At 38.4% G+C, this 24,734-nt stretch overlaps 1 protein-coding gene across 1 annotated transcript in view; it reads left to right on the top strand.

Annotated features, from left to right (window-relative positions):
* GRIN3A (glutamate ionotropic receptor NMDA type subunit 3A) overlaps positions 1 to 24,734 on the top strand; it is a 208,417-nt gene that overhangs the window by 71,333 nt on the left and 112,350 nt on the right. The window contains exon 3 of the mRNA XM_055579184.1: positions 11,002 to 12,049. Coding sequence (XP_055435159.1) covers positions 11,002 to 12,049 — 1,048 coding nt within the window. The remainder of the gene's footprint in view (positions 1 to 11,001; positions 12,050 to 24,734) is intronic.

The raw sequence follows: 24,734 nt of genomic DNA, 5'->3' as shown, positions 1-24,734 counted from the left end.
TAATCAGCTGCTAAATATTTATACATTAGGATATTAAGGAGGATTTCAGGGGACAGTTAAGGAGTTATTTTATAAGTAGCTCAAAAAAATCATCTACATTTAATGTTTAATGTCCCACATATAGAGAATAAAAGCAAAGTGATATGCTGTGACAGAATTGGACCAAGGGTAAGCTCCATGGCTAAGATGGCAAATTCATGTTATTGTAACATAGAGGCAGAGACAGATAGCACAGGGGTCTCATTCAGTGAAAGAGGCCACAAAGTAAAAACCGAACTTAGTAGCTGGCCATACAAATTGACAAAGATTCTCAAGGGCGATTAAAAATAAGGAAGAGATGGTTAAAGTGATGTTGAAAAATAAAGGGACGTAAATAGATAGGTTTCAGAGGTGGGAGGGAGCCTAGCATGGAAACAACAATAAAAACAGTTAAATTAACTAGGGGTGGTCAAGAGCTAATTTAAGACATGATCTCTTTCCTAACAGGATGGAATATTGATATTTCCTTCATACAAAGTCCACCAAAAGGAAGAGAGAGGTGAAGAAGATAAAGAGAGGGGAAGACAAAGTTCATAAAAATAAAGTAGAGAACGAACATTAAAGGATAAGGAGAGAACCATAGATAAACCCACATACTGGAAACTATAAGAATACTGGGGGAAAGGGAAATAATCTAGAAGCTGCAGAAGAAAGGCACAATGAGAGTAATTTAGGGAGTAAAAGGCATTATGAAAAAGTCTAAGAATTAAGAAAAACTACACACATGGATTAAAGTACAAACATAGACTATGTGTAGCTAATAATTCATACAACATGAGGTCTACGGAGATTGTAAAAACAATCAGTTTTTTAAAAGACATAAGACTATCCGAAGAGCATATACTTCAGGGGCTCTTCTATGGTAAAAAGCAGGGGGAAAACTATATTAATTGTGAACCAGAGACAAGTGCAAAAATGTAGAGTTTAGGATGATTTTTTGATTGGAAGATTCATTGCATGAATGTAGATAAGAATAACATGAAGAAAAGATGGGATTTCTGAACATCAATGGATCTCTTCCCAACTCTTCTCCACTTCTTCCAGAAAAAGAAGAAAGGGAAACTTTAAAAATATTCCTTTGTCTCATTCTAAAAGAGCTTTATTGAGTTTTTCTGTTATGCTCAATAGATCTGGAACTAAATTTAAAATAATCAAGAAATACATATTTAGATTCAGTGCATAAGAGCAAGTAAACCTGATAAGAATTAGATGGTGCTGATGCAAAGGGAGCTGGGGAGAATGTCACTAGCAATAACATAGCCAAATATTTCTAATCAGGCAAAGCAAAATATCAAAATTATGTTCTTACAGGCTAAAAAATTTGATAGAGTTTTATGGAGGACAAACAAATCTCTCATTCCTCTGGGAGAAAATATTAAACATGATGAGATGATCATGGGAAAGGAAATTTAGCTCATTTTTCAAGATATAAGAAAATAAGAGGCTACAGAGATTTTAATGATACAAAGAAAGTTCCCAAAGGGAAAAATAAATTTTAAGGCTTTACAGAGCAAAACAGATATTCCTAGATACAGACATGATTAGTGGAAGGCAACTATAATGGGGGGATAAACAAAGATAAGAGGAAAACTTTAAAGGAAATGAAAAACAAATGAGACACATGCAAAGAGACGAACTGATATGTGAAAAAAAGATCAAAGTAGGAATAAACATATGACTTATATTCAACTGGGCATGGAAGAAGACACATAAGGATGATGATACATTCAGGCAACATGAAGATATTTTCATATGTCTTCAAAATGAAGGCTGGAAACAGCAGGATATTTGATAGAACTAGTTCAAGACAAGAAAAGTTACAAATTTATAATGAATATAAAAACAAAAGATTAAGGAAATTTTCAGTTCAGTTCAGTTGCTTAGTCATGTCCAACTCTTTGTGACCCCATGGACTGCAGTACACGAGGCTTCCCTGTCCATCACCACTCCCGGAGTTTACTCAAATACATGTCAATTGAGTCGGTGATGCCATCCAACCATCTCATCCTCTGTCGTCCCCTTCTCCTCTTGCTTTCAATCTTTCCCAGCATCAGGGTCTTTTCAAATGAGTCAGTTCTTCACATCAGGTGGCCAAGGAAACTTTATATGCTGAATAAGATAAAAGAAAAATCAGGGGCAATAGGTCCTAAAATCTTTAAGAACAACAATAATGGCAACATTATTTGTAGTGGGAGATTTTTATTTATCTTTAGTAAGTTTTTGACCAAGTTTTTAAAAAGTAAAAATAATACATGAATGTTTAGTTAATCCAATAAATTGATAAATCCTGCAGTTAATATTCTATTATTAAAGAATATATGAACATAAATATTTCCTCATCCAAAAAACTAGAAAAAAGAGAGGTGGGAGGAGATTTATAAAGAAGGAATTAACAAAACAAAAACCCAAGCTAATTGAGGAAAAATCTTAAGATTAGTATAAATGATGTTCTATGCAGTTCTATAGCAACAAATTCCTAAGAAAACATCATTTGCCAAAATGAACCCAGAGAAATGGAAAGTTCAATAAAAGAGATTGCAAAAATGTTTGAAAAATCACAGTTTTTTAGAAAGTGCCAGGTCCAGATAGTTTCACAACTTACTCTTGCAAACTCAAGTGGGAAAACAAAACACTAAACATTTTTAGTTGAAATTGATCTAATACATTTCTTATGAAAGTTATTTGCTTTCTGCATTTTTTAAGAGTACCTCTGGTCTCATTTTGAAAGTAATACAATAAAACATCTCTCAAATGAATTATAAGGGGGAGAGTATAATGAGTTCTATAATTTACTTTTTAAATGAGTTAAAGCAATCAAGAGAGAACTTCCACAAACTCTCTTGTCCTCATCCACCCACCTACTTGCCTCAGGGCTCTGTATTTTCTCTGCCTTCTCCCATGTCTATGCTCCTTTCTTGTCACAGCAAAGAGCATCACCCCCTCTTGCACCTTAGAGTACAATCCTTTTTGCCCCTCAAGGGAACTGTCCCAGGAATTCTCTCTGTTCTATCCTACATCAACAATTTTTCTATTTTTTTAATTTACTTTATTTATTTATTCACTTTTGGCTGTGCTGGGCCTTCGTTCCTGTGCGAACTCAGTAGTTGTGGCTCCTGGGCTCTAGAGCACATGTTTAACTGTTGTGGCACAGGGGTTTCGTTGCTCTGTGGCATGTGGGCTCTTCCTAGATCAGGAATCAGACTCTTTACCAATCTTTATCAATGATTCTTTACCACTGAGCCACCAGAAAAGCCCCAATTTTTCTATTTTTACTAGATTATTGTCATCAGCTTAAAATCCTGTGCACACACACACACATATATATATATATATTTATGCATGTGTGCTTGCTAGGTCGCTTCAGTCATGTCCAACTCTGCGACCCTCTGGACTGTAGCCCACCAAGCTCCTCTGTCCCTGGGATTCTCCAGGCAAGAATACTGGAGTGGGTTGCCATGCCCTCCTCCAGGGGATCTTCCCAGCTCAGGGATTGAACATGCTTCTCCTGTGGCTCCTACATTGCAGGCAGATTCTTTACCACTGAGCCATGGGGGAAGCTCATAATATTTAGATATTTGCTTAATTTTTCCTCTCCACAATTATTCCATTTTTCTCCTCTTTATAGCATAACTCTCTAAAGACTTATCTCCAGTTTTCTCTTTTTCCATTTTCCCTTGAAGCAGTAGGCTCTAACACTCCACTCTCATGAAGTCACTGGTGACCTACATGTTTCTAAAGCCAATGGTCAGCTCTCAGTCCTCACTGCATTTGAGCTGTTAGAAACATTTGACACAGATGATCAGTGTCCCCTGATTAAAATATCTCTTTTACTTGACTTCTAGAACACAACACAGCCTGCTTTACGTCTCTGGTTACTTCTTGGTTTCCTTTGCTAGTTCTTTCTCACCTGCACCACCTCCAAAAGCCCCGGACTTATTCCTTGGGCTTCACATCTACAATTACCATTGTGATCTCAAATAGTATATATGGAGTTTTGGCTCCCACACTGTATATCCAGTTCAGACCTCCTTCCTAAACTCCAGAATTCTCTACCTACTATTTAACAACTCCGTTTGGATATCAATAAACTATCTCAAACTTAACATTAGCGACCGAACTCCTGGTGGTTCTCACCCACCTCACAACCCGATTCTTCTACAGTTTTCTTTACTACAATTAATGGCAACTCTATCATTCCACTTTCTCAGGGCAAAAGCCTTGGTGTCATTCTTACGCTTCCTTTTCCTAGCAACTATGTCTGAGCCTTCAGCAAATCCTGTCAGTTGTAGCTTCACAATTTATCAAGATCTAACTAATTTTTCTCACTTCTGCTGCTACTACCTCAGCTTAAACCACCATCAACTTTTGTCTGATATTTGAAACAGCTCCCTAACTGCTCTTTCTGCTTCTGCCTTTGTCTCTCAGTAGTCCATTCTCAACACAACACTGTGACAAGCCTGTTGAATTGTGGTCATATCATATCACTTCTCTGCTCAAAACCCACCAGTGGCTTTCCATCTCACATAGAAAAGAAACAAGGTCCTTACAGTGACCTTCAAAATCCTATTTTACCCACCCCCCACTCCCCATAAGTTTCCTCTGACCCCATCTTTAGCTCCCCTGTTACTCAGTCCCTTAGCTCTTCCTCAAACATACCAGACATAGTCCCTCTCAAGGACTTTGGACTCCTAGCTCCCTATATAGGAATGTTTTTTACCCAGAGAGCCTCTTGGTCAGCTCCTTCCCTTTCTTCAGCCCTTTACACAAATATCACCTTCTCCTGGCTTCCCCAACCTAAAATTCCACACTACCACCACCAGCCCTGACACATCTTACATCTTTACTCTGCTCTATTGTTTTGCTTCTGCACTTAGCACTAATATCCCATTCATATTCCCCATTTATAATATTTATTCTGTCCCCTCAATAGAATAGAAGCTACATAGATCTTTATTCCTTTGTTCACTACTATATCTCTTAGAACCTAGAGCAGTACCTGGCAAAATGAGTATTGTTGAGTGAATAAATGATTGATTTGCTGATGTGTTATTTTGATAGCATCTTTGTTCATTTTAATAAGAAAATCATTTAATTAGTAGGTCAAGTTTTGTATGCAAATGTGGCTTCTAAAAGATCTTAAATACATTAAACACTGATCTTGCTTATATTTGTGAACTGTCTCAAAAACATTTTTTACATACTTTGAAGAGTTCAGATTTTATCTCGGCTCCTACTCAAATAAACACATGTTCTTAACTAGTGACATAGTTGGGAACTTTTACTGAAGTAACAAGTTACCTCAATGCAGATTAACCAATGAGCTTTATTCTTTCAAGCAGAATGATACCTTGAGAGATCTGCTGATAAATATATATATATATATATATATATATATATATATACACACATACCTGAAATGCTTTGTTAAACACTCACTACACACCAGATTCTCACTCATGGAGTGAGATCAAGACTCTTATCATACCATGGCAAAGATATTGTATTAATCTTCTAAGTGGTCTCCTGATCACTATCTCTTCCTTCCTGTGTATACATTGTGCCCACTTCCTGAGGAGAATCATCAATGCAGACTTAGGATTATATCATTGCTCTATTTTGATACCTTCATGGCTACCCTTTTCCTGTTAAATAAAATCCAGTCTCATAAAATGGACATGCGAAATATCTAGAGTCAAGTTTTATACATCCTTAGTATAGTTTGTGAATTAAATGCAACCCTGTACATTTGACCCTCTTAAAATCACTACTTTTCTTTTGGAAACTATGATATCTCCTGATTATGCCATTTTCTCCACTTCTGTTGTTACTTAGCCCTTGTCACCTTAAGCCCCTTGTGAAACAAGCAGAGAGAGAGGAAGAGAGGAAGCCAGTGGAGGAAAGGAGAAGCATTAATCCTCATATCTGAAACTGTTCTCAGCCCGCTTCTCCTTCCAAACTGTTTCCCACTTAGCTAGCAAGAAAACAAGATCTTTCTAAAATCAAATCTGATGATCCTGTCCCTCCCCAGAAAAATTCTCTCAATGGCTATTATATTCATCATGATCTTAGACCTTTTGTACTTCATTTCCCACCCTCATCTCCAGCCTTATTTCTCACTACTCATCATTAGGCAGCTTGCTCTCTCTGTCTCTGGCTTTTGCACACACATATCCCTGGGCTGACAGCATCAGTCCCTAGCTTCTCTTCCTGCTTAACTATAATTCCTTCTTCAAGATTCAGCTCTCTAAGATTTCTTTCATCTTATCTCATATTTGCCTTTGAAATCTCTCATTATTACTTCAGTTAAATTGATAACTAAGTATTGTCTCACAATGACCTATCATCCTATTTAGTTAAATATTCAAACCTTTTAACATTTTTGACAACTTTCCTAAATCAAATTCTAAATAAAATCTCCTTACACATGAAAAAACACATACAATGTTAAAATCATATGATTGTTCCAATGATTGCCCCTATTTTTCTTTTAAAATATCATTTAACATGCATTTACATTTGATATTTCAAGAAAAGGAGAGCCTGGAGCAGAAGGGCAAATCACTGTTAATGTGCTCTTCAGCTTAGTGATGATGACTTAAAAAGTATATCCTTTCTATACTTACATCTTTGCTTGTCCCTCTGCAAATGTTACTATTTAGTTATGTGGCTTTTCAAGGTAAAGTATTTGTTTTAATAAGTTTGGTTTCCTATATGCTATGGAATTGCACTAAACTCCAAAGTAGTGATTATTAGCGAGAATTATATAGCAAATGGCAGAACTGTCCTGAGTCAATATTGTTGATTAGACAAAGTCTGTCTTCAGTGTATTTAGTGTGCATATGAGATTCCTAAGGCTTCCCTGGTGGCTTGGTGGTAGAAGAATCTGCCTAAAATGTGGAAGACTCGGGTTCAATCCCTGGGTTGGGAAGATCCCCTGGAGAAGGCAATGGCAACCCACTCCAGGATTCTTGCCTGGAGAATCCCATGGACAGAGGAGCCTGGTGTGCTACAGTCCATAGGAGTCACAAAGAGTTAGACACGACTGAGCTTAACACTTCACTTCACGTGAGATTCCTAGCTTCATGGACTCCTGCCTCAGGAAGTACAATTTCTTACAATCCCCCGCCCCCACAAAAAAAAAAAAAAGACTCAACTCTCATACCTCCTCCTCTGAGAAGCCTTTCTTGTCACCCCTATAGTGGAATTTGCAGGTGCCCTTGCTTTCTGTTCCAGTCAGTTCAGTCGCTCAGTCATGTCCAACTCTTTGCAACCCTATGGACTGCAGCACACGAAGCTTCCCTGTCCATCACCAACTCCCAGAGCTTACTCAAACTCATGTCCATAGAGTCAGTGATGCAATCCAACCACCTCATCCTCTGTCTTCCCCTTCTCCTCCTGCCTTCAGTCTTTCCCAGCATCACGGTCTTTTCCAGTAAGTCAGTTCTTCATATCAGGTGGCCAAAGTATTGGAGTTTCAGCTTCAGTCTGAAACTTCAGTCTTCAACTTCAGTCTGAAGCTTTAGTTCTGGCTTCAGTCCCTCCAATGAACACCCAGGACTGACCTCCTTTAGGATGGACTGGTTGGATCTCCTTGCAGTCCAAGAGACTCTCAAGAGTCTTCAAATGCCCCCCAATTCTGCCTCCATCAGGGTGCTCATTACACTGGTGTAGAATTGCCTGTTTGCTTTTCTCTCTCCCCATCATGAGACTTTGAGTTCCTTAAGAATAATGAGTGTGTCTTTCATCTTTACAACATATACTAAGAACAGTACCTGGTATATATTTGTATCAGTTTACCTTGCCCATAAAGTTGTTATTCCTGATTTTCCTTTTTCTTGTTCACCCAAGAAGAGTCCAGGCCAAGATAAAAAGGAACATGTTAGAAATAAGTTTATGCAAAAGCAAGATTTCAACATTGTAATCTTTTAACTAATATATGAGTATTCAAACTTTGCTACACATTGTCATTCCATTATAAAGAATACATGGTGAAGGTTATAATAACTAAAGCTATTAAGGAGATTATTTTACTTTTTCTGTAAATCTGAAAATAAAATAGAAATAATCCATCATAAATGGGGATTCTCTGAGACCCAGTTTCTTGGTGCCAATTCCATAGTGAAACAAACACTGGAATTTTCCAGTCTGGGGAATGGAAGACATTTAGATCCTGACTGATATGTCTTTCAGGGACAGATGAATGCCTCGGAGACAATTGAGCACTGTTCTTTAGTCATGGCCATGTTGAATGTTATTTAACATCGACAACGAGGAATAAATTTTACCGGAATGATGGAGTTAATCTCTGAAAGATTCCTGAAACCCTCTTTTCTGAGATAATTTAAGTATATATTTACTCAGTGGTAGCCCTTGGTACAGAGAAGGCAATGGCACCCCACTCCAGTACTCTTGCCTGGAAAATCCTATGGACAGAGGAGCCTGGTGGGCTGCAGTCCATGGGGTCGCTGAGGGTCCGACACGACTGAGCGACTTCACTTTCACTTTTCACTTTCATGCTTTGGAGAAGGAAATGGCAACCCACTCCAGTGTTCTTGCCTGGAGAATCCCAGGAACGGGGGAGCCTGGTGGGCTGCCGTCTATGGGGTCACACAGAGTCGGACACGACTGAAGCGACAGCAGCAGCGGCAGCAGCCCTTGGTAGGTCCATCCAATTAAAAGTCTATAATCATCAAGCCCCATATATTCATAAAAAAAGAAGTTTCTTTTTCTACAACTTTGCTTTTCTGATCACTAAATTGACCAAGTAAAATTAACCTATTTACTAATAACTATTTTATTCCCTAGGCTATAACCATGTGTGTGTGTATGTGTGTGTGTTAACAAATCGAATAGTAGATTGCTCATCAGAAACACAATTATACTCATTCTTCTGTTCTACTACCTAGGTAATTGTCGATTGATTAATCTGTATATTTTAATGATTTGGTTCTCTACTTCCCTAAAGAAGCAGAAAACTGTTTTAAAATCTAATATAATGGAGACTTTTACTTGTTGCAAAATAGAATTCATTTTAAGTGGTAGAGTCCCACAAGGGAGTGCTAATGTGAATAATTACTATTGTACACAATCTACCAAAATGAGCAGTTATATTGCATTTAGTGATGGAAGGATCTTCAAATGTGATTTACATTTATATCTTTAATGAAAATTAGTACATTCTTCACACTTTCTGATTTCTCTATGTTTCTTCTGTGGCAGTGTAACTTCCTACTACTGGTATTTGCATTTGTAAACTACAGAGTAATTTGTGGTGATCAATGGATTAATGTATATTGCTAAGGACCTAGACTTGTATCATCCAACTCTTCACAAAAATCTTCTATGTTACAGTCCACATTTCAATTTAATTTCTTTTAATTTGAAATGTGTCTTGAGTACCCTCTATGAGTTTATCATAATGCAATACTTTGGGTCTCCAACTGCAAAACTTCTATTAAAAGACTAGGAAAAGTGACTGGGGATGGCCTTGGTTGAAATAATTTAAAAGACATTAAATAATAGTTACCATATCTGGAACATTTGTTCTATGTCTAAAGGTATAGTATATACTTCACATGAACTATTTCTAACCCTTACAGTGGAAGTAATTTACAAATAAAAATGTAATTATTTTCCCTATTTTGCTGATGACAAAACTGAAGCTTAGAGTTCAGTAAATCCGTGTCCAAGGACAATGCTAGAAGGTGGGTGGACCAATATTCTAACACAGGTGTGTCTGATGTCAAACTATGGCCTTTCATTCTGACACTAGGCCATAATTAAGAGTACAGAGATGCCACAGCCTGTATGTTACCTCTTTTGTCTCTTTTTCCAAAACTCAAGAAAGACAGAGACTTTGACCAAGCATTTTCCTGCCTTTTCCATAGCAGAACATGTACTGATGGTGCCTTGGTTCACAGGGTTAGGAATCAGTATATCATTCAGCTGGTAATTTTCCTTTCTTTGACTCCTGGCAGAAGCTCTCTCTAGAGCCAGAGCCAACTGTTTTTCTCTAATGACTTAGAAGGAGGTTAGCCTGAGGCTGTCCTGGGAACTGCAAGTCTATTTATCATCTTTTTCTTTGTTCCATGGATGGTATCCAACATGCAGCTTTGACTGGCCTCATGGGAACAGACATGTTGATTATTTCCACTCTAAAAGGAGAAACACCAATAATAAGATTTGGCTATTTTCTAGAATTATGAATATAATGTTGCTGCTGCTAAGTCACTTCAGTCGTATCCGACTCTGTGCGACCCCATAGAAGGCAGCCCACCAGGCTCCCCCGTCCCTGGGATTCTCCAGGCAAGAACACTGGAGTGGGTTGACATTTCCTTCTCCAATGCATGAAAGTGAAAAGTGAAAGGGAAGTCGCTCAGTCGTGTCCGACTCTGAGCAACCCCCTGGACTGCAGCCTACCAGGCTCCTCCGTCCATAGGATTTTCCAGGCAAGAGTACTGGAGTGGGATGCCATTGCCTTCTCCGGAGTATAATTATAAGCAATTATTAAAGTATATGCATACTTATTAAAAACTTATTCCTTGCACCAAAGATATTTATTGAGCTGATTTATTTGCAGTTGAATGTGGTGAACAGTAGAAATGAGATATATTAAAGATGCTGAGAACTTCCATAGCTTGGAAACTTGTGAGACTATATAATTAACCATTTATAACAAATTAATTAACACACCCCTTAACTAGGAATAAACATTTGGAGTAAGACCATAAGTCAAACACCCAGTCCAGGTGTTAGAACATGAGGATGAGATTTCATTTGCTCAATGAAATAGGACTCTTCTTCTAGAAAGATTCCAGCTTATTAATTCCTAGAGTAATTATAGGCAATGCCTTTTTTTAAAATAGGTCTTTTTATTAAGACAGAGAAGCAAAGATGGGCAGTACTTCCTGACTTTGCCCTCACCCCTCTTCCTTACTTTCTACCTTTACTCCTCTTTGCCAGGTTTCTAGCCAACACCACTTTCAGAGGCCTCAGTGGTTCCATCAAAGTGAAAGGTTCCACTATCATCAGCTCAGAAAACAACTTTTTCATCTGGAATCTGCAAAATGACCCCATGGGAAAGCCAATGTGGACACGCTTGGGCAGCTGGCAGAGGGGGAAGATTGTCATGGACTATGGAATATGGCCAGAGCAAGCCCAGAGGCACAAAACCCACTTTCAGCACCCAAGTAAGCTACACTTGCGAGTGGTTACGCTGATAGAACATCCATTTGTCTTCACAAGGGAGGTCGATGATGAAGGCTTGTGCCCTGCTGGCCAACTCTGTCTAGACCCCATGACTAATGATTCTTCCATGTTGGACAGCCTTTTTAGCAGCCTCCATAGCAGTAATGATACAGTGCCCATAAAATCGAAGAAGTGCTGCTATGGATATTGCATTGATCTACTGGAAAAACTAGCAGAAGACATGAACTTTGACTTTGATCTCTATATTGTTGGGGATGGCAAATATGGAGCCTGGAAAAATGGGCACTGGACTGGGCTGGTGGGTGATCTCCTGAGTGGGTCAGCGCACTTGGCGGTCACTTCCTTCAGCATCAATACTGCACGAAGCCAGGTGATAGATTTCACCAGCCCTTTCTTCTCCACCAGCTTGGGCATCTTAGTGAGGACACGAGACACAGCAGCTCCCATCGGAGCCTTCATGTGGCCACTCCACTGGACAATGTGGCTGGGGATTTTTGTGGCTCTGCACATCACTGCCATTTTCCTCACTCTCTATGAATGGAAAAGCCCCTTTGGCATGACTCCCAAGGGGCGGAATAGAAGTAAAGTTTTCTCCTTCTCTTCAGCCTTGAATGTCTGTTATGCTCTCTTGTTTGGTAGAACAGCAGCTATCAAACCCCCAAAATGCTGGACTGGAAGGTTTCTGATGAACCTTTGGGCCATTTTCTGTATGTTTTGCCTTTCAACATACACAGCGAATTTGGCTGCCGTCATGGTAGGTGAGAAGATCTATGAAGAGCTTTCTGGAATACATGACCCTAAGGTAATACTTCTTTTTACTCTAAATTTCCTTATTGTCCATTTTAACTCTGTATATTGTGTCTTATGCTGTAGTAGTTTATATGCTTTCATCTAACACAGAATATTCTCTGAACCATCTGTGGAAATTAGTCCAAAAAGTCTGTTGCCTAATTGCACTAAATATTTCATTGCCTTATTAAATGAAACAAAAAGGGTGAAGGATGTTTTTAGGAGATTTTGTTCCAAGGAAAGTCTCATAGAAACATCTATTAGTACAGTTTTTTCCTTATGTTAGTTAACCATCTGGCAGAATGGCTATCAGGGAATAGTCTTACAAAGTATTTTCATCCAAAGTAAAACTTCAAAAACTGATTAATTACTTCTCTTGGGAATTAATGGTAATAAATAATAAGGTCCAAATTTAAATAGTAAAGAATCCTTTTTCACCATGAAAAATTGTAAAATGGAAAGAACTAACATTTTATCATAAGCACTCAAAGTCAGAAAGCTAGAAAACTCAATGTGTATAGCCAAGGAGTACTAAGCTAACTGAGCTGGCAAGATTAACTAGGAAGAGAGTGTCCTTTTGGGTAAGAAAGGCTGATCACCTTAGGGTTGGAGGAGGATGTCAACAGTCACATTACAATGTCCAAGAATATTCAAGAAAATCATCTCTATTCTAGGCTACCTTTGATATTCTAGACATCTGACCCTATGAAGAAAGGAGGTGGGTAGGGTTCAGGTAAGCAGGTAAAGCAGTGGTGATACTTGAGTAAATAGCCATGTCTGTTTGGTGACAAGACCTCTTTTAGTGACTACAAGCATGGCGAACTTGGCCAACCTAGTGGAGTGGAGAGGAGGGGATTGTCAGGGCTCCAAACAATAAGAAAAGGAGTCAAGGGAGTACTACAGTCCAAGCGGGGAACAGAATGCAGATCCAGAGCAGACATGTATTCCAATCTATAGAACCCATCTATGAGAGACTGGAGTAAGCTGCAATTTAGTGAACATACCCAGGATACACTGTGTTAAAGCATCTTGAGCTAAGCTGAGCATTTCAAACTATGAAACACCATCATGACTTTTCACATCAAATATCATAATATTGAACCCTTTATCATATATTTTTATCAAACATTTAAAATTAATTGCACAGAGAATGAACAAATAGGACATTTACTATTTTTGTTAAATGATAAGGTGGTCCAGAGGGCTAGTGTCAGCTTTAGAGAATTCTTATAAATAGTTTGGATTAGGATATATGGTCTGTTCTGCAAACAAATGAATGTGAGAAATTTGACCCATATACTGAAAACCTGCTTAATACATGTGAACCTCATGAAAAGGTTCAGCAAACAATGGATCATTGACTGGGCAATGAATTACATTTGCTTCTTAATGTACAGTCAGGACTTTAGGTTGTCATCTGGAATTTAGTGAACACAAATAAGTTCTATAGTATAAATATATGTGTTACCTTAAAGAGAGATTTGGTGATGCTTCACCATTCATATTATACTGGTATTAGTAGCCTCTGTTTATTCTTTGCCCCAAGAGGTCTGTGGATCTCCCAAAAGTTTGCCATCTTAATAGAGGCTTACTCAATTTTTTTTTTTGCAGTAATCTTGCAATGTGATTCTTAAATTACAAATTCAACTTGGAAACCCTTCGATCCAATCTAGTATAAGAGACAATATATATGCTGGTTGTTGTGAAGATTCTGGACTATTATCATATGTAAAAAGGTGAACATAATACTGACTAGAGTTTTATTAATCAGAAACAAAGATTATCAAAATTTTCATGGATGTTATGCATGAGAAACCTGAAGCAATTATCATTTTAAGGATTAAAAGGAAAAGCATAACAATAAACCATACACAGCAGTAAAACAGTTTTTTTTTTTAAGCAAAATTGAGCAATCATTCCATTCCCAATAAAAAGGTCACATTTTTATAAACCTAACCCAGCCCTCCAGACAAAGTGAGAGGAAATCAGTTCATTTTAATCACTCAGTCATGTCCAACTGTTTGAGACTCCATAGAGTGTAGCACACCAGGCTTCCCTGTCCATTACCAACTCCCAGAGCCTGCTCAAACTCATGTCCATCAAGTCGGTGATGCCATCCAACCATCTCATCCTCCTTTTTAATATGTTGTCTAGGTTTAATATGCTGTGAGAGGAAATGGACCATGTCAACTTTGTGTTACATTTACTAGGGTCTTAATGAAGTGGACAAACCTAAATCTAAAACATTTCAATTTTAGATAATAAATGAATATTCACTAAGGTTCCCAAAAATGTATGTCTCTTTCATAATGTTGTTTAAAGTCTCTCACTTCTTTTCCATATAAAAACACCTAGATAATTTGATTAAGAAATACCCAACATCTGAACTTTTGGTGAATAAAGTTGGTGACAGAATTGTTCAATTTTCATCCAAATGTGTGGTATTATGCAGACTACATAATGACCTCATCTTCCCAATGACAGGCATAATCAAAACAATTTCCATACCTTTCAGTCACTCAGCATTCATTCTTAAATATATTCCACTCACTCACATGAGCTCTTTTCTCTCCTAACAATGCTCAATTCCTTGAGTGATTTTATCTTTTTTCTTTTTTACACTAAATGATGTGGAAAATGCAGAAGTAGAAAAGTAGAAAAGATTTTAAAAAAAAGATAAAAACACAAGGAAAAACAACTTAGAAAGTTTTAAGTGTTGGTAGGATTGAAAATTGGTACAGCCACTATTGAAAACAGTCAGAAGGTCCTCAAAAAACTAAAAGTTGAACTATAAAAGAAAAAGGTATAAGCATGCCAAAGTTTAGAAACAATTGAAACACATCAAATTTCAAATAAAGGGTAGTTGCCTTCAATGGAAGGCTTAATTAATAAGATCATAGCATCTGGTCCCATCACTTCATGGCAAATAGATGGGGAAACAGTGGAAACAGTAACGGACTTTATTTTGGAGGGCTCCAAAATCACTGCAGATGGTGATTGCAGCCATGAAATTAAAAGACACTTGCTCCTTGGAAGGAAAGTTATGACCTACCTAGACAGCATATTAAAAAGCAGAGACATTACTTTGCCTACAAAGGTCCATCTAGTCAAGGCTATGGTTTTTCCAGTAGTCATGCATGGATGTGAGAGTTGGACCATAAAGAAAGTTGAGAGCCAAAGAACTGATGCTTTTGAACTGTGGTGTTGGAGAAGACTCTTGAGAGCCCTTGGACTGCAAGGAGATCCAACCAGTCCATCCTAAAGGAAATCAGCCCTGAATATTCATTGGAAGGACAGATGCTGAGAAGAACTGACTCATTTGAAAAGACCCTGATGCTGAGAAAGATTGAAGGTGGGAGGAGCAGGGGACGACAGAGGATGAGATGGTTGGATGGCATCACCAACTCAATGGACATGAGTTTGAGTAAACTCCAGGAGTTGGTGATGGACAGGGAGGCCTAGTGTGCAGCAGTCCATGGGGTCACAAAGAGTTGGACACGACTGAGCGACTGAACTGACTGACTAATTAATAAGATAAACTGTGTTCTTATTCTTGAAGAAGACTTGGAATTTGAATATCTGCATCAAGGAAGAAAGAACGTACTTTCCAAGAAAAAGGACAGAACAAACTACTTGGAGGTAGAACATATAAGGCACAGTCAGGATATCTTGAAGAATTCACTTTAGCCACAGCATGAAAGGAAGGTGAAGATCTACGTCTGAAAAGTAACTTTGGTTGAGATATCAGAGGATCTTTGACATTGGGCTAGAGATCCATTGACATTTTTGAACAGTAGAATAGCACAGAGAAGCAGAATCCATTCAGAATGGTTGTTTCAGCAGCAGCAATTAAACACAATTAGAAGAGAAAAACAGTGTTGGAGCTGGAGAAAGAGCTGGAGTTATAGATATTGTCAGTGATAGAAAGAAGAGTCCAGAAACATTATGGTGACCAGATCAGTTATTGTTGTTGTTTAGTTGCTAAGTCATGTCTGACTCTTTTGTGACCCCATGGATGTATCCCACCAGGCTCCTCTGTCCATGGGATTTTCCAGGCAAGAATACTGAAGTAGGTTGCCATTTCCTTCTCCAGGGGATCTTTCTAACTCAGGGATCAAACCCGTGCCTCCTGCATTGGCAGGCACAGTCTTTACAACTGAGCCACCTGGGAAGCCCAACTAGATCAGTAGTTATCTATTCAGTTATCCATTCAGGACTTGGCAATTAACTGGATGTGAGAGTCAACAGAGAGTCACACATGCATAGTTGCAGGTCTGAGTGTATAAAATGTTGGTACCATTCAGGGAAGCAGAAAAGGCAGTTTATGAACTGGAAATTATGCTGATAAGTTCAGTTTCATACTTTGCATTTTAAAATCTGTGTTGAGCATCCAGGTGAAATCCAGCAGGCCCTGGGAAATATGGAGCCAGATTTCAGGAGTGACGTTGACACTGGTGGGAATCTGGGGCAGAGAGGTGACACTGTGTATTAAAGCACTGTGGGGAGTATGAGATCCCCAAGGGAGAAGGCAGTAGGGAGAAAAATTGCTGTTCAAGGAGAAGTAGCAGGCATAAAGTCGGCATATGGTTTTGTGGAGAAATAAGATAGAAGTTGAGGAGATAAAAGTACCTTGAAGCAAAATCATGCAGGCTCTTGAATGCCTCTCGGTAGACTGAATTTTAACTTCTTGAGATGAAGACTGATATTATCCCACCTACTAAGGTGGTTATAGAGAGGACAAAGATCGGTGTCCAGCCCAAACCATGAAAATTAGCATGTATGTGTGTATTTTAATGTTTGATGAAACTGGGTTTATGTGGTTTGCTTTTTTCTAATATTTTTCAAACTTCCATTTTCATAGCATTTAGTTCTGAGGAATGAAAATGTATCATGTACATGGAAGCCACAGATCTCCTGTTGTTCTCCTGAGATGTTTGTTTTTCCATTGTAATGAGAAACTCTCCTAATACTGAATGAGATGTGATTTATATGGAGTGTTGTTCACACTCTGAGGTTTCTTCTACCCCTTACTCATGATGTGTCTCATTTCTTTTCATAAATTTTCATCTCTGTCACCTACTGGGTATCAGAACAATTGTCATTGTACTATGCTGCCATTTTTATCCCGTTTTCCCACAGCTCATTTAATTCACCTCAGGCAAATTTCCTGGTGCCTCCACATTAATGCTTTTGAACACCTGCCTCCTTCCATTCTCTAACTCTTCTTTAATTATCTTGGGATAACCTCCCCATGTCTCCTCTATAATTGTATGCCTGAAAACTTTGAGAATAACAACTCTTAGACTTCCCTAGAAGCATTTTATTAAGAAATATGTTCCTAGGAAATGATGTCCTCAGCTCTTGGAGACCATCTAAGCAATCCCAGTCTAAAAAAGCAATTCCTAAGAGTTCCATCTACCGTTTCCTAAAAACTACTTTTCTGTTATACAAAATATTTTAAATTATAGAAATAGCATTTTCTTACTTTTGTGTAAATAGTATCTATTTCTAGTCCTCAAAATTGGCTATGGTTTTTTTTCTAATGTATCAGTCTTGGATTCTAAACAATAACTTGTAAAATATTCCTATGGGAAATGTATTTGGATGAAAATCCATTGACTTAAAAAGTAAGATTTATGATCTGTATTTATACTCAATCCATCAGCAGATTGAGTCCTGGCTGCATAAGCATCTGTAACCATGATATTAGATAACTTACAATGACTGAAATAGCTCCATTTTTCTCCTTGGTCATAACTGTTTAGCATGCTGGCTATACATTTAACACAGTTAATAAAATGTTAGGCATTAAGAGTGTGAACATTTTATCACCATTTCAGAGCAGAGATTCACTGGCTTCAACCAACCACTTTGAATCAGAAGTAAAATTAAATGCAAAATGCTGTACAGGACAGACCAATTTATGATTCACTACAAGTTACAGCAGCAAAGGCAGGTTAGAGTGCTTTTCTTTTTTTCTGACAGGGGGTCATAGGGAAGGAATAATCTTGTTGCTGGCTGCTCCTACAGATAACCCCAAGGGAGAGGGATTGGCCTGCTGTGCAAATGAAATTCAAGAGAATAGCTCTATCCTCACTTAGAGATACTATTTTTGCCAGAATAATTTACTTTACACTAAAAGTAATATATGTAGCTTCTCATTCTCTCCCACCAACTCTTTTGGGAAGCAAGCTCCATGCTTCAAAGCAGGTGGGCTCTTGAAGCATGAGACCATGAAAGCAAGAATTTATGAGTAATACATTTAATAGACCTTATATGGGTATTTCTCCATCATAAAACTAGCACCATCCATTATAGGCAGTGCAGAAAATAGTGTAAACAGATGGAAGCAAGTGCTTATTGCCTTATCATCAGAAGTCATTTCCTCTTAGCCTTTTGAGATGATTGACAGGTGGAAAAAAAATGCAGTATTATTTTTATCCAGTGAGGTCTTCATCTGGATCTATGGTCAAAGGAGTAGACCTGGGCATTCTTAGAACATTCTAGCCATTGACATTCAGTCTGCTGAGGTATAAGAGATGAGATCATTTCATAAATCATAAGGTACACTGGAAAATAAAGCCCTGCCTCCTCTCATAGAGTTGAATTAACACAGTTGAAAGGATATGTGAGCAGTCAAAATGAACTATTTGCTGATTTTAATACACTTTCTAGTTCTTTTCCAGCTTCTCTTATAAAATGCCCCCTTTAGCCCTGTGTCTTTAATATATATTTTAAAAGTTGCCTCCTTAGAGGGATTAGGAGACTAGTGTCATTTTTTTTGTACAAGCAAATGATGGTCCTGTTTTACAAAAACAGTCCTGGTGAACATTCAAGTAAATATTAAAAATTAAAAAGTCCTGCCTGTGAAGACAAAAGCAAACTTTAATCAGAAATATTAAAGTACACTCATATAGCCTTAGTAGGAAATGATAAGCATCTCCCAAGATAATAAAAACCACCTTCACTGATCTTCATATAACACCATGTGGCTGCCCAATAAAACATATGAATTCATATAATAAAAGCTGGCCTTGAAGAAGGGGGGAGTGCCAGAACTCTAGGGCAAAAAAGACTTTGAAAATGGAGTTTGAGGTGAGAGGAAAAAAAACTGAACTACACCACCATTTATTTGTTTTTCCTTTAATTCATCCAATAACAGCAACTTTTGTTCTAGGCACCATGCTAGGTGGCTAGGAATTTAGTAGTCAGCAAAACAGACACTGTCCTTGCGACACGGGGAAGAAAGATATTAATCAAAGTGAAGTCGCTCAGTCGTGTCTGACTCTTTGTGACCCCGTGGACTGTAGCCCACCAGGCTGCTCTGTCCATGGGATTCTCCAGGCAAGAACACTGGGGTGGGTTGCCATTTCCTTCTCCAGGGGATCTTCCCAACCTAGGGATCAAACTCAGGTCTCCCGCATTGCCAGCAGACGCTTTAACCTCTGAGCCACCAGGGAAGCCCGATATTAATCAAGGGAACACATAAATCAGGTAATGATTTAAACTGTGATTAGCTGCTGTGAAAGCAAATACAACAGAATCTAAGAACCTGGCAGGAGACCAGATCTGAATGGAGAATCCGAGAAACCCCTCCGTCACCTCACCCTGAGGAGGGAAATTCTGGCTGAGATCTGAAGGATGAGACCTGAAGGAGGCAAATGAGCAAAAGAGGAGTTGCGTGAGGTGACAGCATCTCAGGGTGACATGCAGAATGAGCAGGAGCCCGAGACTGGAGGAAGAGGGTGCAGCCTGATGCTCGATCATGAGCTACTGCAGAATGAGCAGGAGCCCGAGACTGGAGGGAGAGGGTGCAGCCTGATGCTCGATCATGAGCTACAAGATCGGAAAGCCAGGGAAAGGGGAAGAAAAACAGGACGAGACATAAACTAGAGAGGTTTTGTTACCAGACATTCTAGAGAGAAAATTTCTTAAAAGAAGAAAAATCTAAGTAATGCCGTAGTTTCGGTGGAGTGGCTTTTCCCCTGGGCTCCATGTACTTCTAGATAGAAAACATAAGAGGAGAAACATCCCAGTCACTTTGGCAACAAAAATTCATGATAGATCAGGGAAGTGTCCTCTATAAGAAGTGCATTAAAAGAAAACAATTTCTAATGTACTAAATGTAAAAGATGATTTGGATGAAAAATTGAATGTGCTAATGTTGCACATCTTATGAATATACTCAACCCAATGAATCATAAATGAGTGGATTGTATGGCATGTGAATTATATCTTAATAAAGCTACTTTAGTAAATCCCAAGCAAGCAAACAAACTGCCATATTACCAAACTGGAAGGCTAATTATTTAAAGATGTCAGAATTGTCCTTGATTAATTTACACATGTAAAGGAATTCCTGTGAAACTCCCAAAGGATTTTTTTAATTGGTTTGTTTGTTGCTGAATCTTCTAAAAAGTTTTTTATTTACATATATTATTTAAAAAATATTCAAGCGACTTGTTCTAAATATTGAAATACTTAATATTAGTAATAATAACAGAACAAGCTAATAGTTATTAACTATTCCCATATGCCAAGCACTGCTGTAAATGGCAGTAATAAGGTAACTGCCCCCCACTGAGTAGTCATAGAAATTAAAATAATCCAAGTAAAGCAACTAGCATAGTGTATGACAACAAGGGGTCACACACAAAAAATAAAATTTATTAGATTGTCAGATTTTAATATCATCATTAATTATATCTTGAACAATTAGTGTCCTCTCTCACACACGCACTGTCACTGTGAATTGGATAAATGGCAAGATTCTCTTTTTGAGCTCAGTTCTAGAGAGCTTGGAGGCAAAATTCTTGTGCACTAACAGCAGATTTATTGTCTTGTGGTATGCATTTTAAGCATCATTACTGGCTTGATGTAATTTTTCTACTTCAAACTATTTTAATTTATGTTGTCTTGTATTTTATGTGACCTTTAAGCTGCCTCAAGTCTTTTCAGGAAGAGAGCAAGGTATACATGAAATGATGCTAAAATCAAATAATAGATAAAGGATATTAACAGCAATTAAGAAAAGAAATAAAATTGACCAATATTTTTTTAAATATTAACTCTTACTTGTAATCAAAGAAAGTCTAATTGAAACAGTAATGAAATGACATACTTACCTAACAAAATAGGAGTGTTTTATTGATAGTTCTCAATCTTGATGGAAGCACATTAAGACTAACACCAGCATACACTGCTATTGTAAGTTGTTACAATATGTTCATAAATCAAATTGGCCATTTATATCAAGAGCTTTAAAAGGGTTCATGCCCTTTCATCCTTGACTTCACTCCTAGGAATCTGTCCAAAGAAAACAACTTCATATATAAACATCAATTTATTGCAAAGATCCACTGCAGCCTTTCTCAAAACATCAAAAACCTGGAAATCACATAAATGTCCAGCAACCGCACAATTAATGCATTACAATGTTACTATGTGCTATAAAAATGCATCCAGTAGAGATAATTTTAAAGAGCTTTTAAAGTGTCAAAAAAAATCAAAACATAATGTTAAGTAAGAAGTTGGGAAACATAGCAATATAGTTCCAATTTTATAATATGCGTTTGTACAGGCTATAAAGAGGAGTAACTAGAAGAAAATATAACACAGTGTTAACAGCACTGGTATCTGAGCAGTGTAATTACAGAAAATATTTGTTTTATTTCTACTTCATATTTTCTACAGTTCAGTTCAATTCAGTCTCTCAGTGGTGTCCGACTCTTTGTGACCCCATGGACTGCCACACACCAGGCTTCCCTTGTCTATCCCCAACTCCCGGAGCTTACTCAAACTCATGTCCATTGAGTCAGGATGCCATCCAACCATCTCAACCTCTGTTGTCCCCTTTTCCTCCCGCCTTCAATCTTTCCCAGCATCAGGGTCTTTTCCAATGAGCCAGTTCTTCGCATCAGGTGGCCAAAGTATTGGAGTTTCAGCTTCAGCATCAGTCCTTCCAATGAATATTCAGGACTGATTTCCTTTAGGATTGACTGGTTGGATCTCCTTGCAGTCCAAGGGATTCTCAAGAGTTTTTTCCAACACCACAGTTCAAAAGCATCAATTCTTCGGTGCTCAGCTTTCTTTATGTTCCAAATCTCACATCCATACATGACTACTGGAAAAACCATAGCTTTTACTAGATGAACCTTTGTCAGCAAAGTAATGTCTCTGCTTTTTAATATGCTGTCCAGACTGGTCATAGCTTTTCTTCATATTTTCTACAATGCTCATATATTATTTATGTTATTATAAAGCACATAATAAGCCAAGTAAAAATGAGAATAATTCAGACACAAGACAATAGTCACGATAGCACTATTTGCTACACATGCACCCCTTCTGTCTGGAGCCTTTCAAGTCCAAACAGAGTGAGTTCCTCAATGAGTAGCACTTCCATAGAAAAATCTTTACATCTTTAAGATGCTATGCTTTCCAAAGAGACTTTTAGAAGCATATTTTCATTCCCATCCTATTTATTCCCTTCATAGGACTTAATGAAATCTGAAATTGTCATGTTATCTATTTCAGCTAATTGTCCCACTGTGTCTTGCTCATCACTGAATCCTCAGAGTGTTGGAGGAACAATAAATAGTTTACAAATGTTATTCAATTAATGAGTGAATGAAAAATGGCAGCATCATTGGAATAGGGCTATAGCATTATGCAAGGATTACTTTGAAATTGATCAGCCAATCAAATGCTTTAGAGAAGACCATACAAACATTCTCATACTAGATTCTGTAAAATGAATAGAAGGAAAACCTCCCAGTAAGGGACAATGAACTGTGAATTAAGAGCAAAGTCCTCGTGTTGGACAGATCTAAAGTTTAATGTATGTTTATATGGAGTTTGACAGGCTGCTTGCCATGACCTCTGTGTCCTCATTTGAAAGGATTACAGGATATAATGGATATAAAATATCTATCCAAAGTTCTGATTCCATCCACCACTAGATTATAAACTCCAAGAGAGGAGAGTTTATAAATTAGATCTATTTTATGCATCTGTATTCCTAGAGTCTAAGCATATGTCAACCATTCATTCAGATAAGTATTGAGTAAATAATGCACTTGGCCATGAGGCCAAGCAGAAGTGACCAGTATGTGTCCAGTAGGAAAGAGACAGAGGGAAGGAGCACCTGTCACTTGCAACTGAAGAGTATACCCAAGCAAATTTCAGATTATATCCAAGAGTGACCCATAGCATTTCAACCATGAGATTGATATAAGCAGATTATCAAAGCAAAGAAAATCTAAGACCATGATGCCCTTAGAGGAGGCAAGGGTAAGTTATATATGATCCTGGAATGAGAACGTGAGATTGATAATGCTACCAATAGCGTAGGTGGTTTTAGGTCCTCAGCATCAGATGATGGAGTGAGGTCAGAAACATTTAGAGGTCTAGTAAGGAGAGTTGAGCATCTGGTCCCATCACTTCATGGAAAATAGATGGGGAAATAATGGAAACAGTGACAGACTTTTTTTTTTTTTGGCTCCAAAATCACTGCAGATGGTCACTGCTGCTGCTGCTGCTAAGTTGCTTCAGTCATGTCCGACTCTGTGCGACCCCATAGATGGCAGCCCACCAAGCTCTGCCGTCCTTGGGATTCTCCAGGCAAAAACACTGGAGTGGGTTGCCATTTCCTTCTCCAATGCATGAAAGTGAAAAGTGAAACTGAACTCGCTCAGTTGTGTCCAACTCTTAGCGACCCCATGGACAGCAGCCCACCACGCTCCTCCATCCATGGGATTTTCCAGGCAAGAGTACCAGAGTGGGGTGCCTTGATGCTCCGGCAGATGGTGACTGCAGCCATGAAAGTAAAAGATGCTTGCTCCTTGGAACAAAAATTATAACCAACCTAGACAGCATATTAAAAAGCAGAGACATTACTTTGCCAACAAAGGTCCATCTAGTCAAAGCTATGGTTTTTCCAGTAGTCATGTATGGATGTGAGAGCTGGACCATAAAGAAAGCTGAGCACTGAAGAATTGATGCTTTTGGACTGTGCTGTTGGAGAAGACTCTTGAGAGTCCCTTGTACAGTAAGGAGATCTAACCAGTCCATCCTAAAAGAAATCAGTCCTGATTATTCATTGGAAGGATGGATGCTGAAGCTAAAACTCCAATACTTTGGCCACCCAATGAGAAGGACTGACTCAATGGAAAAGAACCTGATGCTGGAAAAGATTGAAGGTGGGAGGAGAAGGGGACGACAGAGGATGAGATGGTTGAATGGCATCACCAAATCTATGGACTTGAGTTTGAGTAAGCTCCAGGAGTTGGTGATGGGCAGGGAGGCCTGGCATACTGCAGTCCATGAGGTCACAAAGAGTTGGACATGGCTGAGCAGTTGAACAGAACTGAAGGAGAGTTGGACCATAAAGAAGGCTGAGTGCTAAAGAATTGATGCTTTTCAATTGTGGTGTTGGAGAAGACTCTTGAGAGTCCCTTGGACTGCAAGAAGATCAAACCAGTCAATCCTAAGGGAAATCAACTCTGAATATCCATTGGAAGGATTGATGCTGGAGCTGAAGCTCCAATACTGTGGACACCTGATGAGAAGAGCCAACACGCTGGAAAAGACCTTGATGCTGGGAAAGATTGAAGGCAAAAGGAGAAGAGGGTGGCAGAGGATAAAATGGTTAGATAGCATCACCAACTCAATAGATATGAATTTGAACAAACTTTGGG

Source organism: Bubalus kerabau, chromosome 4 (assembly GCF_029407905.1).
Source record: "Bubalus kerabau isolate K-KA32 ecotype Philippines breed swamp buffalo chromosome 4, PCC_UOA_SB_1v2, whole genome shotgun sequence".
NCBI lineage: Eukaryota > Metazoa > Chordata > Mammalia > Artiodactyla > Bovidae > Bubalus > Bubalus kerabau.
Note: the sequence above shows the minus strand (reverse complement) of the source record. Positions and strands in the feature narration are given on the sequence as shown.